The sequence below is a fragment of the Cygnus atratus genome, chromosome 1 (assembly GCF_013377495.2).
Source record: "Cygnus atratus isolate AKBS03 ecotype Queensland, Australia chromosome 1, CAtr_DNAZoo_HiC_assembly, whole genome shotgun sequence".
In the NCBI taxonomy this organism is placed as follows: Eukaryota; Metazoa; Chordata; class Aves; order Anseriformes; family Anatidae; genus Cygnus; species Cygnus atratus.
Window position 1 is genome coordinate 85,801,179 of NC_066362.1, and position 16,664 is coordinate 85,817,842.

The following is a 16,664-nucleotide window of genomic DNA, read 5'->3' on the forward strand; positions in this document are numbered from 1 at the left end:
AGCATTAGACTTTGCCTGCCATTATTACTGCCATTATTAACTTGTCACTTTACTGTAGTGTTCCTATAACAATGAATTATTGCCTGCAAACAGGCTGACGTGATCGAATTACTGGGAGAGCAGCTCTATGGAAAGGAGAGAAATGTTAACCCTTTCTGGAGGAACATTTGGGTGCTGCCCCCTCCCAGGCAGGCAGATAAAAAAGCCAAGGCTTGGACTTCGAACACCACACTGCCATTTTCCTCTTGCGCTCCGCTAGTTTCAGAGCAATGCCAGAAATTTTTGCAGCCCCCAGGTGGCCCAGGTTCTCATTTCAGGTGGGCTGCACATACAAACCAAAGCAGCTTTGTGTGTGTCTGCAACAGAGAGGGAGAACCACAGCTGGAGCTCACCTACCTTCGCATCTGGAGGTGGCTGTGCTGGCCCGGAGCAGCTAACAAACTACCAGGTAACAAAGCGGTCGGTGCCTTGATGCAGCATGCATGTGTGACCTAGAAAGTCTCTTTAAAGCCCAAGAGCTGTACACCTGCAAGCATAAATGGAGCAGGCCATGCAGGGATGGAGAAGGCTGGGAAGCCAGCAGCTCTGAGGTGTGGCCACGGCTAACCCAGGGACCAGGGGCTGGGACACGGCCACTGGCCTGCCTGAGCCTGGGGCAAGACCCCGCCACAACGGCTTCCCTGAGAAACCAAGGCTCCCTGAAGGACAGCAAGGACTCAGGGACAACTTACCTTGAAGAAATAGAAACAAACACAAAGACACCCCAAACGAAAACACCCCGCAACCCTAGAATCAGAAACCTTCCTGTCAAACCCTGAAATAATTGTAAAAGTTCTGCAGGAGAGGCAGGGGGAGGGAGTAAAAGACTCCCAGCATGAGTTGTGCCTGCTGTCAGAGAACAATATACGGCTCACTGATCACTTGTAAATTAAAATATGGAGATAGGATCACTGGAAGATAAATTCAGTACCAAGCTACAGCCGCCGAGGATAAGGAAAGAAGAAAATAACACATGGAGATATTTAATCAATCCTTCATCAGAAAGATTTCAAACAAAAGAGTGCTACGTCAATTAGGAAAAAAAGTAATTAAATGTACCCAAAGAGCAAGTTACAACACATATGGCAGCACCACACACAAATTCCCCCTGTCATTCTGGAGTCTGGCTATTAAAGACCTAACTTCCTTACAGGGTGTCAGAAAGATACTTGAAAAGTTTGCAGAGGTGCATGCTAGTGTAGAGCTGTTCCCTTTAACTGTGATTATATTTTGTATTTTTGGTGCTCACTATATTTACCTGTGTAGTTTCAGAGGCCACTGCTGAAAAGCTGGCTGCTATGCACTGTGAGATGAGGTGCTGAGGGTGGTATGAAATGCTGTTTTCTTGCTATCCAGACAGCAAGCCTCCCAGGCAGACCTCCTGTAGGATTCGTGAGGTCTTTTGGATGCTGCGCCAGCGCTGCTAGTTCCAAGCTGTCAGTGCTGCCCTCTGTGCAAAAATACAGTCCCCTGGGGAGGGCCCAACTTAATCCATCCAAGAGCTCACTCACCTTTAACTGTTTCTTTTCACTGTGTTCATTCTCTGCGGGGCGATCACAGCAGGGCCGATGCTGGCACAAGGAATGGGACAGGACCATGCAGCCAGCAGTAACAGCCGGGGCTGAGGATCACCTCTGTCTGCACAATAAGTGCTAGATCAGCTCCACCTGCCTTGTGAGACCCAAACTCGTGATTCATGGGTTCATGATGCTGCTGCCTCCATAAGCTAACTGGAGAACCCATCTTCCCATCAGGGGAAGTTCTGGAAAAACACTCGTATAGAAATTGTCCTTAAATGTTCTGCTGACATTAGCTTCACGAGGTAAAATTGCCACTAGAAAAAATGGATAGCATTATTTTACTGAAGTTGCTTCCTTTACACAGGGATTGCTGCACCACTTGGCTACGCAGGTGGCTGCCATGTCAAAGAGAAAAGCTGCTGGGAAGCCTCTAGCTGTGTACCAACAGCAGAAGACACCCCCAGTCCATCGGTTGAACCAACACTCAGGAAGGCTAAAGGCAGGGGATTTATAGTAATTGGGGCTGGGCCATCTCTGGCTGCTCAGCAGTGTCCTCTCAGCTTTAGAGGCAGGCAATGTCCAAGTACTGCTCACTGAAGACTACTTTAGTCCAAGGAGTTCCCGAAGAGGGAATCAAGGAGAAGCTAAAGAGTGTGGGGAGAAGACATTCAAAACAACATCGAAGAAGCCGTGTGCACAGACTGCGAACAGGCTGACATTCTGCTTCTGTATGTGCATCCTGCAAGCGGGAGCAGAAGACCACTCACAAGGTATCAAAGAGAGAAACAGAGACTGCATATTCTGCATGCAGCCTGGGTCTCCTGACATAGTGTTGGGGCTGAGAAGCAAAAACCCCAGCAGTAAGACCAACGGGCACACACGCAGCAGGCTGAGCAGGGTTAGGGTCAGAGGTGGAGGAAGCAAACCCACGCGTGCCAACCGGGGAAGAAGAAGGGGACCAGATGGGTCGCTAATGCAGGTCTGTGCAAAGGCACAGCGCCGGGTCACGCACCACTGGAAGCCGACAGGGAAGAGCAGCAGCTCTGGGGCAGGACAGTAGGTCTCACCCGCGGGTGATGGAGGGGAAGGAGCGAGTCTCTGAGCACCCAGGGGAGAGGAGACTGCTCCGCGCAGCAGTCGTGGCTGCTGATGAGCAGCCTCCTGTCCCTGCTGAGCGCTTCTTGAACTCCTTCATCACTCAAGCAAGAGCACAGCTATATGCCAGATGGAGCAGAAGGCTTTAAAGCAGGGAAGCAGTGCTATTCTACAGAGCAAAGCTACCCTGAGATCACGCAAGCAGCAAACTTGAGATAAGTTTCCAGACTTCACTTGTGTAAGGAAGTTTCCAGCTCATTACCTTTCCTTGTTTAACTATATTGTTAGTTGCTCCAAGCAGCTAAAAGTGTCGGGTTTTAAAGTACGCACCTCGCAGCCCTTGCGAAGGCTCATTTGAGCCCCTCACTGAAGAGTCTGGGAGAGGTCAGGACATCCCTGACCATCCGTGGTAGGAGGGGTATCTTCCACACCCGACCAGAAGAGGATTCCTCATACACAGACATCACTAAGAACTGAGAAGGGAGAAAGGCACTAACAGCAATATCTGATTTTCATTTGTTAGGGAAAGCTCCACAAGCGCCTTGGCAACTGTTTGAAAATCAGTCCTCTCCTAGCATTAAGCATGCCATAAGGCAGCCTGTTTTTCCAATTCTCCCCTGCCTCTTCCTCTCCTCGTCCTCCCAGCATTCCCAGTATCCACAGTCACAACCATCACTTGCCTGGCTGCTCACCACGTCTTCGGAGGGAAGGAGGAGCGGGACACCGAGCAGCCTCTTTACAACTGCCAGGGACAGCTCAGACCACAAGATAAGGGTCCTCCTCTTCCCTCACCTCCTTAGCTTTTCCAGCCTTCACCACCCAAGCACAGCCAGGCTGCTGTCAGTGGCCAGGGCGATTTCTCGAGGAGACCAGGAGAGAGATAGCTCTGCACCCACCCAAGCACAGAATTTCTGCGGCAGCAAAGCTCTGGCTCACCCCACTCTCAAAGTTCAGGCACAAGCGTCCCCCTTCTCCAAGGCCAGCCGAGGAGCTTGCACCCTCCCCCTCCACAACAGTTCCAACTTGACAGCTCCTAATAAACCAAACTTTACAGAGCAGCCCCTGGAGAGCCCCTGGAAGCTAATTAATGCTCTAATGAAGAGCCTGACGGTCTTGTTTGCTTGACGGTTCCCAGGTCAATCAATCTGCTGTAGCCCGGCTTGTGAAAAAGCAGCGAGGAGCCCGGCACCCCTGGCGTCTGCTTGGTTATCATCCCCCTCCACCCCTCCCCGTCCCTCCTCCCACGTTCATTACTGTCAGAAACCCAGGAGCAAGAGGGCAGATTTATGGAGGTGATTGCAGCCTCTCCCCGTGTGCCCGCTGCAGGATTAGTCACGACAGGACCGGCAGAGGGATGACGCCAGGAGGGAGGGAGGGAAAGGGCGGGAGAAGATGGGAAGAAGACATCAACTTGCGGGCACAGGGGTGGCCGCGCATTTATCGGAGGCTGATGGTCTGCACGCAGCTTGCAGTTTGGGGACCGAAAGGACGGTACTGGGATCTCTAATGAGGAAGGGGGACGTGAGCGATCCCAAATGTGATGCCAACCCGGAGCCAACTCCCTGCGAAGGTGCAGCGCTCGGACCCCTCGAAGCTCTGCCGAAATCGCCCCGCAGGGGAGAGACAAGTGCAGGAATGCGCGCGAGGACAATGTCAATTTGATACAGCAGCACAAATCTTCTCGAGCCTTCTTGCCAAGAGAGACATATTCCAATGTCCTAGCCTGCCCAGACCGCAGCACAGCCCCCCCGCCACGTACTGTGCCGCCAGAGACTGTCTGCTGCCCTTGTCTGGGTCCCGCAGACCGCGGGGACGCACGCTGCTCGCAAACAGCCCGCCCCGTCTCAGCCGCTCCGTCCCTGGAAACTTGGCAGGGAGAACTGAGACCCACGGAGCAGCCACGAACAAAGCCAGCCTGCCAGCCCTCGGGTCCCCCTTGTCCCCTGCACACCTACTGCCTGCCTCTCCTGGGCTCCACAGGGCACAAATCCAAACACTTTCAGGCTTACCGGGGTTCAAAAGGAACAGCCTGCACTTCATCCTCCCCTAACACCAGAGGGGTGGCAGAGTGCCAGGTAGGCACCGTGCCTGTCCCCTCCAAGGGGAAAGGGGTGGTGAACCCTCAGGGGAAGCCCCGGCTTTGGGGGCTGAAGGATGCAGGTGGGATGCAGGCTTCACCCCTGCACTTGGGGCTCGCTCCAAGCTCAGCCCGTGCTCCTATGCGTGGTCTCCTGCCAGCTTTGGCTTCAGGGAAGCAGCTGGCATGAATTCAGCCTCCTTTTATTGTTCCTCCCCTCTGCTGCAACATGAGCTCACCGAGAAAGGAACAACAGGCAGCTCGAGAGCTGGAAGGAGAGCACTGCCTTGGAAGGACACGAAACAGCCACAGGCAATCTAGCCAGTCGCCAGCCCGGTCCCTAATCCTGCCCGACAGATCCCCAGAGCTGGCTGCCTACTCCAGCGTGAAGAAGTTCCAACCCAGCACTCACCCTCGAGCAGTGCAGGTCTCTGCCCCTCCGAAGCACACAGGAGCGGCCTGGGGCATCGTGCCTGTGCACAGCCCTCCCTCTGCTCTGCAACCCGGCGTGCGCCAGGCTGCGTGACACCCAGGAGCAGGCCGCGGAAGGGAGAAATACCGGAGTGCCAGGTACTGCTGCTGCTGCTGGTGGGTTTTCACGCACCACCGAGGGATGAACACCGTGTCCTCCCGCTGCCCCATTTCTCTGCAAGCTCTCGCATATACAGACCGCATCCTTTAATAGGGCTTTTCCTCATGCTGCCAGTCTGTGTAATGGCCTCATGCCCAAGGGACTAGGAACATCACATTCAAAGGTCAAATCTAGCTCCAGATGTCATGCAGGACACTCCTGCCATTCCACCTACAGACCTTCAGTTCCGAGCTGGGTTTGTGCTGCAATTACCTGCCCCATTCACTTCCTCCTTCTGAGATATGTTTCCCAAATCCTGCTAGTTTCTTCCTGGGAATAAGGACTGACGTGTTTTAAGCTGCTGGCATTTCCTCAGCATTACCTGTTGGCCAGCTGAAAAGCAGCAAGTGAAATTATGTCGCAGCCATGTTAACACACGCAATTCAGAACCAACGCTGCCACTTCTGCAGCTACCACTCAGCATGCATGACAACTGCAAACCCTTCCCACCACAAGAGTGCCAAGAAGAGACAGGCGAAGTGTTGAAACAGCAAACTGACACACCAAGGGAAGCTCTGGCACCTAGTCCCTCGAGGATGCAGGATTTCACAAAGTGAAGAGATTAATGAAGCAATCAGGCAGCCACTATTTTACCTTTCTCACCTTAGCACACTTTAAAGGCTGACATACATCGACTGCCACTTCTGCACCTGGAATCTGTCAAACAGAAAGGTCACTCTGACAAATAGGGAGCAGGGGTCTTAAGGGAAAACTAGAATCCCAACATTAACTTACAATCTGGAAACACGTGCTAGCTCCATTTGCCAAAAGACTTCCAGACTTGCCTTCTTCATTGCATATCCCTTAGTGGATCTGTAGGGGAGACAGCTCACCTCAAACCTACTGGTGTAAGGGGCAAGGCAGGGACCTGGGGCGAGTGACAAAGAAAAACAGACCCTAGGACTAAGGCATCCAGTATCAGCCTCAGGTTATGTCAGGTTAAGGTGACTTATGGAGCCACAGACTTGGACTGTTTTGTGCTTGTTGAGCACTCTCAGGTGCTCAATTATTCAGAGGTCCCAAATGACCCCTTTTGAAGAAGCCCTGGGTAGTAATCTGAAAACCAGCATCTGCTTCGTCAGCACAGGTCTGACCGTGGGGACGTTAGGACATCCATTCGGAGGTGACCGAGGAAGGTGTTTCCCACATCATCCTGGACCCTGTTTGGAGATGATCTAGCCAAGGACCCGGTGATGACACAACCCTCTGCAGCTTGCAAAACCAGCGAGAACTGCAGCAGATGCTGGCACGACTGCCAGCACCACATTCATGGAGAACTTAAACCACCGGCTCTTAGAGGCTGCCTGGGGCATGGAAACGAAACACAGAGTGCAACAGCAGTGCTGGGGACGCTCTGAGGAGGAGGGTCAGGAAGGAGCCCCCCTCTTCTCTTCCATCCCCTTGTGGGCCATAAAACCACAAACATTACGCAAGGCTCATTGGACTGACAGCTAAGATTTGTGTAGCAAGTAGCTTGCTGAGCAGCCGGGAGACAGGGAGAGGTAAAAACCATGGAGACCTAGATCACTTGTTCTGTTAAGGAATCCCTTGATGGTCACTGCTCCAGTAAAGAAGAACCGGCTGCCAGAACATGGCTTAAATGTCCTCCTGGCCACACTGAACTGTGGCACAGAGGCTCTCTTCTGGAAGATATTACCAAGGATTTCTCTTTCTCTCTGTGTCACACACAAATGCATGCACAGAAATATGCCATGAAGAAGCATATTACTCCAGGGACCATCTCCAGTCACTGCTGTTTCCTAGGGAAATAAGCTAAAATGATGAACATCACCAACGTGACCTTGCAAGCAGTAAAACATGTATTACAAAGCAGGGTAATCAAGACAAATGGAGAAGATTAACCTGGAGATGACAGCAAGGAAGGAGGAAGAGAGGGAAGAAAGAGGGCAGAAAGCTCATGAGGGAGCTAACAGCATCCCCTGACTTTCCCAGAGGGTTGGGGAAGGCGGATGAGAGTATGGAAAAGGCCACTGAGGGGAAAAATACAATCCCTAAGCAAGAAGGCAGACCCTAGGGAGGCATCCCTCTGCACAGGAACACGAGGGCAGGACTGACAATGCTGCAAGGAGCTGAGCCAAGAGCCCTGAAAGTGCTAAAAGCCCCACTTCAAACACGAACTCTAGCCCTGAGATAGCAATAAACCATTCAGCTCAGTGGTGGCCAACAGCTGCCCTGACCACACATCTTAGCAGCCTTCATGAGGAATAGGAGGCACCAGCAAAAAGTCATCATCAACAAAACCTACAGAAGGTGCCCAACTCTCTCCACTGGCTGTTACAGGGAACATAAGCACTTTGTAGGTTTTCTGACTCTCCCTGCCAAACCAGGTCTCTGTTGCCTAGATGTTGCATGCTGTGAATGGGCACCCATGGACCTGGGGAGTCCCAGCTGGAAAGGGCTCAGTTTCTAGTGGGGATGAAAGTCAGGCTCTTTAATCACTAGCTGCTTTTGAAGATGTCTCCAACTGAGCAAGAGATGCAGCCAGTCACTCGATAAGAGCTGTACCACAACACCTGTGGTGGGTGTGCACGTAGGGGCTATGGTGGGAGCGCCACTCTTCTCTTTGATCCTGCCCCTCTCCTCTCTTAGAGCAGACTCTCAAAGAGAGTCTGCTCTGATGAATGGAGGCAGCATCCTGAAAGCCATTTCCATTTCACATGAACAGCCCAGAAACCGGACCAAGCCTCAGTCACCTCACCTCCCAGAAGAAAACCCTGTGAACAGTTTCAAGTCCCACCCAAGACTTTCACAAGTGTGAGATGTCAGTTGCAGCCACAAGAGCAGTCCTTCCTCTGGAGAGACCACCGCAACACGGACATGCAGCCCATCCCCATGACACACCTCCCAGACCCTCTTGTCTGCTCTCCACACTTACCCGGCCGCAGGACCCTGATCTCCAGCAGGTTGGATGTCCTGTCTGCCAGCCGCGTCCAACTGCTGTTGTAGTTCTTCCTCCAGAGCTCGGCCACGCACTGGTACTTGCCGGCCTCCGTGTCACTCGCCCGGCTGATGCTCAGGCGCACGTTGTTGCTGGACTCGGCCTTCTCAATGGCAGTGCGGGTCCGGAAGCCCATATACCTGTCACCCCACTGGACCCCGCCGTCACGCGTGAAGGTGACCAGGTTGTGAAACTCGGTGCTGCCCGCCGGCTGGAAACGCCACGTCACTGACACTGGGACCCAGGATGGGTAGTGTGGCTTGATGATGCACTGGAGGTCGAAGGACTCATTGTAGGTCACCCCAGGGGTGCGGGAAATAGCTGTGACAGCAAAACCAGCCTCTGCAAAAAAGAGAGAGAAGGGCTTTAAAGAGCATGGCTTGATTCTGCATGAACAAGCACGACCACTTGTAGACGCCATGATTCACAACCACCTCTTGGCCAAGGGATCCTCCCTCCCTGTTTCCCTGTCCAGGTCTGTAGCTGGTCACTGCAGGTGAGGGAACGATGAGGATAATGAGAAGAAAAAGTTTTCTTCTGTGCTTTGGAGAGTTGGCAGAGGTTACGTAATCCAAGAGTGGAGGCAATTTATAACAGAGAGAAGGTGGTTGCTTCTATTCTTCACACAGCATCTCTTTTGTTCTCTTACAGATCCTAGCTATATACAATTACCCTCACATCTGCACAACTCCACAAGCTAGTCAACACATCTTTACTTGTCTAACCCCAAGACTTTGTAGGTTTAGGGGAGTTTAAAAACACCAATCTATTAACAAGTTAAAAATAACAAATAACATATTCCTAGTTGACTGGCTTACATTTTGGGTCAAGGAATTTCCATTGCTCGTTTACTCTGAGCTAGAGAGAAAATATTTTTTTACTGTTATGATTACTTCAGTGAAGCCTGTAGATATAGCAGGGACCTTGTTTTCCACCACCACCATCTCCAAGAAGCGTTTACTTTCTGGAGGTCTCTGCTGGGCGTCCAGGTGGGCTTGGTGCTCTCTTCCCTCACACTGCTGTGCTGATGACCCAGGCATTCAACAAAGCTTTTGCTGGAGCCCCATGGGTGGAGACCCCACCAGAAACAGGAATGTCTTCTAGATCAGCATGGAGCTTCAGCCTGCCACAGGCTTGAAATTACAGCTTGGGCGACGAGCTGAGAGCTCACTGCAACCCACAGAGCTGCTGCCGTGGGCCAGACCAGCCACAATGTAGACATCACCATATCTGTACACCTCCAGTAAGTGCCTCCGCAGCCCCAGTCATTCATGGCATCGCTCATGGATGTGTAATTACTGAGAAAGGAGGTCAATCTTTGGGATTAAAGCCCCATGCAACATGTTTAGTGATTACGCCAGAGAGGAGACAGAGGCTGAGAAGGCAGAACTGCCACATCTCATCCCCACGTAAGCCATTACCTTCAGACACGGCAGCAGCTCCGGCCTTAGAAAGCCACCTTAATTTTACCAAGATCAGCTGACTCTGTACAGTTTAATCTCCAGTTGGGCTAGGCAAGGAAACTTAATGATGTTCTCTCCTCTCAACTGCCATGTAAAAACCAAATCTGTTTCTCAAGTCCTCAGCAAACATGCTCATGACATTAAGGTTAACATACAAAATCCCCTCTTCTTAGAATCACTGAATATCCCGAGTTAGAAGGAAGCCACAAGGATTACTGAGTCCAACTCCTGGCTCCACACAGGACTACCCAAATATCAAACCCTGTGCCTGAGAGCACTGTCCAAACCCTTCTTGAACTCTGTCAAGCTCGGTGCTGTGACCAGTTCCCTGGGGAGCCTGTCCCAGTGCCCGACCACCCTCTGGGTGCAGAACCCTTCCCTAACACCCAGCCTGACCCTCCCCTGTCCCAGCTCCATGCCGTTCCCTCGGGTCCTGTCGCTGTCCCCAGAGAGCAGAGCTCAGCGCCTGCCCCTCCGCTCCCCTCATGAGGGAGCTGCAGGCCGCCATGAGGCCTCCCCTCAGCCTGCTCTGCTGTGGGAGGAACAAACCAAGGGACCTCAGCTGCTCCTCATACGTCCTCTGCTCCAGACCCTTCACCATCTTTGTAGCCCTCCTTTGGACACTCGTCTAATGGTTTTATGTCCTTATTACATTGTGGCACCAAAAACTGCATGCTGCACTCAAGGTGAGGCCACACCAGCGCAGAGCAGAGCAGGACAATCCCTTCCCTTGACCAGCTAGCAATGTCGTGCCTGATGTATCCCAGGGTATGGTTGACCCTCCTGGCTGCCAGGGCACACTGCTGACTCCTATTCAACTTGCAGTCAACAAGAATGACCAGATCCCTTTCCACAGGGCTGCTCTCCAGCCTCTCATCCCCCCGTCTGTATGTATATTCAGGGTTGCCCCTACCCAGGTGCAGGATCTGGCACATGCTCTTGTTAAACTTCATGCACTTGGTGGTTGCCCAGCCCTCTAATTTGTCAAGATCTCTCTGCAAGGCCTCTCTACCCTCAAGGGAGTCAGCAGCTTCTCCCAGTTTAGCATTGTCCACAAACTTACTTAGTACACCTTCAAGTCCTACATCCAAGTCATTTATGAAAACATTGAAGAGAACTGGCCCTCGAATGGAGCTCTGGGGAATCCCACTAGTGACTGGCCACCAGCCTGATGTAACCCCATTTACTATAAACCTTTGAGTCCAACCCATCAGCCAATTGTTCACCCATCACATCATGTATTTGTCTAGCTGTATGCTGGATATTTTGTCCAGAAGGATACTGTGAGAAACAGCATGGAAAGCTTTGCTGAAATCCCAAAAGATTACATCAGCTGGCTTCCCTCAGTCAGCTAGGTGGGTAACCTTGTCATAAAAGGAAGTTAAGTTCATTAAACATGACTTTCCCTTAATGAACCCAAGCTGGCTGTGACCAATGACTGCATTGTCTTTCAGGTGTTTTTCAGTAATTCCCAGAATAATCTTCTCTATAATTTTACCAGGGAATTCATACAAAAGGAGAGCATCCACACATGTAAGCAGGCACATTTTGTGCAAGACCTCCCCGTAACAATATAGCAGAACCCCCTCACCCAGCCTGCCCTCCTCTACCCACAGATTTCAGAGTGCCTGCCCCTTCCCTCCCATCTGCCAGGGACTAAAATCCCTGCTGGGCACTTGAGATCCTCAGAAGTTCAGGGACATCTGGTCTCATCTGACAGCACATCTCTCTTCTGGCTGTTGCTTCACAACCACAGTGGCGATAGATTTATGGGTTTGAACATTATCTGTGCTGGTTCAGCTAAAGAGTTTTTACCCTAGCAGACTGGCAAACGATTAGACCTTAACTTGAAATGTGAGTGTCACTAAATTTACTGCATTTTTTTTACTAGCACTTTCTGTAGCAATAAACCTCTCTTGCTTTTTCTTAGCACCTTCCATTCTAGTTTCTCAAGACACTTCAAAAGCATTAATCTGAACAAAAAATATCAGATTCAGCAGCAAGAAAACAATATTTGATATTTTCATCACTAAATGTTTCTGAGCTACTACAGGTTTGTTAGTTACAGAAAGAGGACCTTGTTACTTCTTAGGACTTGACAGAATGTAACAGTCAAATTTCTCTGGGACAAGGGAAAGAGGTGGAGGGACAACTACCTTCAAATCCCATCTTCTGGAACTGCTGATCAATTTCCTGTATCTTAAATTTTAGCAAGAGTAAAAGTGATGCATTTTAAAATCTCATCACTTCATCTACCACTGTACTCCCTGTTCCATCCCAACAAACCTCCACAAGTTGCAAAGTAAAGAGAATGGCCAACACATGGACTTAGGAGGGGCCAAATGCCCCTGACCTCAAGACAAAGACGCTGTTGAAACCAGCTGAGAATCTGCCTTGAGTTCTTTACAAACTAACGTCCCTACCTGCTTTTGAAACCTATAGAGCAATGGTTTCTAGCTCTAGACAGAACAGCCTCTGAAAGAAGGTCAAAAGTGAAGGGGAGAAAAGGAAAAAAAAAGCAAGATTTTAATCAGAATATGACTTTAAAGTCTGGTCTCTCACACATCTTGCCAAATCTTAAGGTTAACACTGTGGAGAATCGAAAAAAAAAATCTATCTTGAAATTTGAATAGCACGCACTAATTGTTTATAGCTCTAGCATTCTGCAAATCAGGGATCTTGCAGGAATAATCATCAGTTCTTCGGTCTCCTGCAGAGAACTTTGGGAACCTGTCCAGGGGTTAATACAGCAAGGCCTGAGCGAGACCCAAGTAATTCACTATCTATGCAAAATCTCTAATGCCCTACCTGCCCTCTCCTAAATTGACGTCACATGCTGTATTTGAACCAGAGGAGCTATTTGGCAGAGCAGAGTACCAGTCGCAACGATCACGGCCTCTAGTTTGGCTCAGTCCCAGGTCAGCTGCTCAGGGCCTCTTGGCAGAGGCAGTGAGGACCGGTCCTGATCCATAGGTCCTGAGGACTTCTGATGCTGTTGGAGATGCTCATGATTTCTGGTGGCTGGGCCAATAGGTGCCCTGTGTTTCGCTCTCCCAGTCTGGTGAGCTGAGACGAGGCTTGCCCAGAGCATGCAAGGAGGCTTTGATGCCCACTGGCCATTGATGGAGCACCACCAAGTCACTCCCCACAGCCCAGCTCCAGGGCTGTTGGGATGTGGTTCCCCCCTTTCAGTGGGCATCATGACGCTGGCAGTCTCTCTCCTTGGCTCCCATCAGCCATCCCCTGCTTTGCTCCTGCCACAGCCACCCCTCAGATTTTGCCCTCAAATGCAGCTGGGCACGCAGACGTTTTGCACCAACCTTTGCAGGAGCTGCAGGAGGGCTGCTGGTGCCTCCATTTCACTGGCAAGCACAGAGTGCTGACAGCAGCCCCAGGTATTTGCAGATGACCTCCTGGATCGAGCCAGGCTCGTGGGGCGCACGGCCCCACAGCCCCCACACCTTGAGTACTCACCCAGAGGAGTGATGGACACTGGGGTACCAGCGTGCCGCTCCCCAACCATCTGCCACTCCCCATCCAGTGTCCGCGTCCACTCGGCCACCCGGCACTCGTAGTGGCCCTCGTCCGCCCTGATGCTGTTGAAGATCTCCAGGGTGAAGGAGCCGGGCCGGACCTGCTCCATCTGGATGCCCCCGTAGCTGCTGCGCTCGGCGTACGACGGGCCGGGCTGCAGGGTGCCGTCCCGATCCAGACGCACGATTTCGCTGCGCCGGTTCTGCTTGTCCACCAGCTGCCAGGCGACAGAGAGGCGGCTTTGGGGCCCCACGCCTGAGCGCACGTTGCAGCCAAAGCGCAGGCTCTCCCCCTCCAAGACACTGCTGGCGTTGTTGATAATCTCCAAGGAGATGCTGGTCTCTAAGGAGAGAAACGCACACACACAGGGGAGATGATACACACTCGGCACTTCTCAGTCTGCAAGGACGCTGCTGGCCAGAGCGGTGTTTTACCAGGTGCAGGAAACTGCCCACGCATTTGGGTCCAGGCACGTCTTAAGTTCATGCGTGACCACATCCAAAAACAGTCTGTGGGCAGCGAGCTGCTCCTGGTGCCTTGCACACTCAAAGCAGGTGTTGGCCAAAGCTGGGAAAAATCTCTGCCTAGGGCTCAGGAGGCACTGCCGCGTCTTCAGTTCGCAGGTCCAGGCTGGGGTCTCAGCAAAGCTTGAGGGAATTTGTGTTGCTACAACATGCACCACATGCAACCGGCTCTGCCAAAAAAAAAAAAGCTTCCAGCTCCCTGGGCTTTTCAATTCGTGTCAATCTGATTACCATCTTGCCACGTCCATTTCTGCAACACCTTTTGGGAGAAGCTTTCGCAAACTCCCATCGCTCTCAACACTAGAGGTAGCTATCAGTGTTTGGCAACATCAAAAAAAAATGTTACCCTGAGCTTCCCAGAGATGTTAGGCTTTACGGCTCATTTTTCAGAGATACTGAGTGCTGGTTACTCCTGCTGTCTTCCGTTGGAGTTATGGACACTTAGCACCCTTGAAAAATCACGTTTGTTCCTAGAGTTGGTGATTTATGAAATCTCAGGAATGAAATCTGCCTGAAAGGTGGCTTTGCCTAGAAGTACTGCATTTTAGACAATTGTCCAGCGCAAGATTTCTAACTAATTTTTAATGCCAAACAAATGAGACCAAATATTGGTAAGAGAGAAAAGAATTAGAATTTCTTTTGGAGAAACGAGGAGGAAAAAAAAGCTTGAGGAAAGGGCTGCATTTCCCTACAAGCCTAAGAGACAGGAGACAAACACTGCACAAAATCCTGTCAGCTTCCCATCTGCTTGGTCAAACCCTGCAGCTAGGGTAACCTGGGCAACACTTGCCTGGTTCGCCATGCTGCGGCTACCTGATTTTGAGAGAGCAAAACAAAGGAGGAATGAGTCAGTTGACCCTCTTCTCTCACCCTGCCTTTCATGTATTTATCACATTTGCCTGATAAACACAAAAGGCACTCAGGCGAGCCTCTGGCAGGGTTGTTTTCACCAGGGTTGGCAGACACACAGTGACCACAACAGGGCTCCATGCTGAAGAGCAAACTGGGGCTTGAGGAGCAGGTGAACCTTGTTTTTTCCCAGTGCAGGGTGCAACCCCAGTGTCTTTCACGACAGCTGAACAACAGCCACAGCCTGCAGGAACCCAGCAGCTCTTAGGATAAAGCAGGGACAAGCCAGTCTCCCCGTTACGCCTGCTGTATACTTCAGGGCGCCCAGCTTCGTGCAGAGGGTAGAGGTGCGAGGAGCAAGCCAGAGGCTGTCACACACACCTTCACCTCAAGACCACAACTGCCAGGTTGGAGTGATCACCAAGGTGGGGACACGTTTCCCCACTCATGAACCTGAGCAGCACAATCCCCCTTGCTCTACTGTTCCCCTTGCCCTCCAAAAAGACTTGCCAGTTGGGATTTCAAGCCTCCACAGCACACAAACTCTTATCCTCCCCATTCCCCTTCTGAAGTCTGATTTGGGCTGGACACACCACAGCCTCACCAGCTAGCTGCCCAGCAGAGCAAGGCCCTTGGCAGCGTCCCGGGATGGAGCAGGCAGGTCTCTACTTACTGAGCGGCAGGACAGTGATGGGGATGTTCTTGGGCCGCTTGCTCTCCTTGTCGATGAAGTCCCCCGTCACAGTCTTCTCCCGCTCGGTCACCCGGCAGTTGTACTTGCCACTGTCCTCGAGGCGGAGGCGGTAGATCTTCAGCACAAAAACGTTGTCGCTTTCTTTGGCTACCTTGAGCTGGCCCAGGGCCTCGCGCTGGGCAAACTCGTTGTTGAGCACTGGCACGGCGTTGGGCCCCAGGCTGGCGATGAGGGAGCTATTGAAGGCCCAGGAGATGGAGAAGTAGCGGTCAGGGACATTCTGTGCCTCCAGGATGCACCGAAACTCCACTGGTTCACCCACAATGTACGTCCGCTTCTCCGTCTCCAGCCGGACACTGAACTCCTTATCTAGGGAGAGACAGACCAGCTCATGTCAGCGTGGCAAAGCCCACCTGGAGAGCAGCACACCTCACGCGAGGTGGCTGCAACCTGCCAGACTGCCTGGTCACCACCCCTTGGACACATGCACCTCCAAGGTGGAGGGGTGAGCGGCTTGCTTTGGCTGTAAGAAGCAAAAGCTGCAAGGCCTCCCCAGCCAAATCACCTTTTCCCCAGCCTTTCCACCTGGGAGCATCTCTGCTGTAACACTGGGATCCAGTGGCACCACGGGATGTGAGCTGGAGCCCAGTCCTACTCATCCCAGATTGCTGGGGCTGAAAGGCAGGGCTTTTAGGGATATCTGAGAGGACAAAAGAGCTCATCTGGGTTTTTAGATCCTTAGCGGGAACCTGTGCTGCTGGCTGTGAGAAGGATTTTGACTTGCAAATGGGCCTCAGGCAATACAGAAGTGTTTGCTCAAAGTTTTAGTTTAAATTTCTGATGTGTCACTCTTACCTCCCCACTTCCCCAAATTCTCATTGCCTGTGCTAGCACCAACCGTGTAAGCTGTATGTATGCCTTAGCTCCCGTTTCAGCCCAGACCACTGGCAATGTCAGACAGCAGGGGCTGCCACCAAGCCCCCTTGCTAGTGTGTGGTAGAAGATACCACTGGTCCAGGTCTCAGCAGTGCCAAGACAAGAGGACCTAGCCTGGCCCCACTTGGGTAACCAGCAGTGAGAGACCTCCGCAACCCTCCCAGGAACAGCTGCTTTCCATGGGTTCACCCCAAGAGGCAACTGGGCTTATCTGAGGAGACCACAAACCCCACCGTGGAGTCAAGAGAGAACCACAGTGTGAAAGAGTCAAGTCCCAGACCAGGCACGGCTTTGCAGGCCTTGCTCCAGCGTTAGGTGTGATCGGACCTAGGGGAGCTCTGCA

At 51.8% G+C, this 16,664-nt stretch overlaps 1 protein-coding gene across 2 annotated transcripts in view; it reads right to left on the minus strand.

Annotated features, from left to right (window-relative positions):
* Positions 1 to 16,664, minus strand: part of IGSF3 (immunoglobulin superfamily member 3) — an 86,410-nt gene that overhangs the window by 15,314 nt on the left and 54,432 nt on the right. The window contains exons 4-6 of one of the 2 annotated variants that reach the window (XM_035540626.2): positions 15,365 to 15,754; positions 13,259 to 13,660; positions 8,259 to 8,663 (exon numbers count right to left, since the gene is read on the minus strand). In XM_035540626.2, coding sequence (XP_035396519.1) covers positions 8,259 to 8,663; positions 13,259 to 13,660; positions 15,365 to 15,754 — 1,197 coding nt within the window. The remainder of the gene's footprint in view (positions 1 to 8,258; positions 8,664 to 13,258; positions 13,661 to 15,364; positions 15,755 to 16,664) is intronic. The other variant, XM_035540627.2, reaches the window with a different exon arrangement.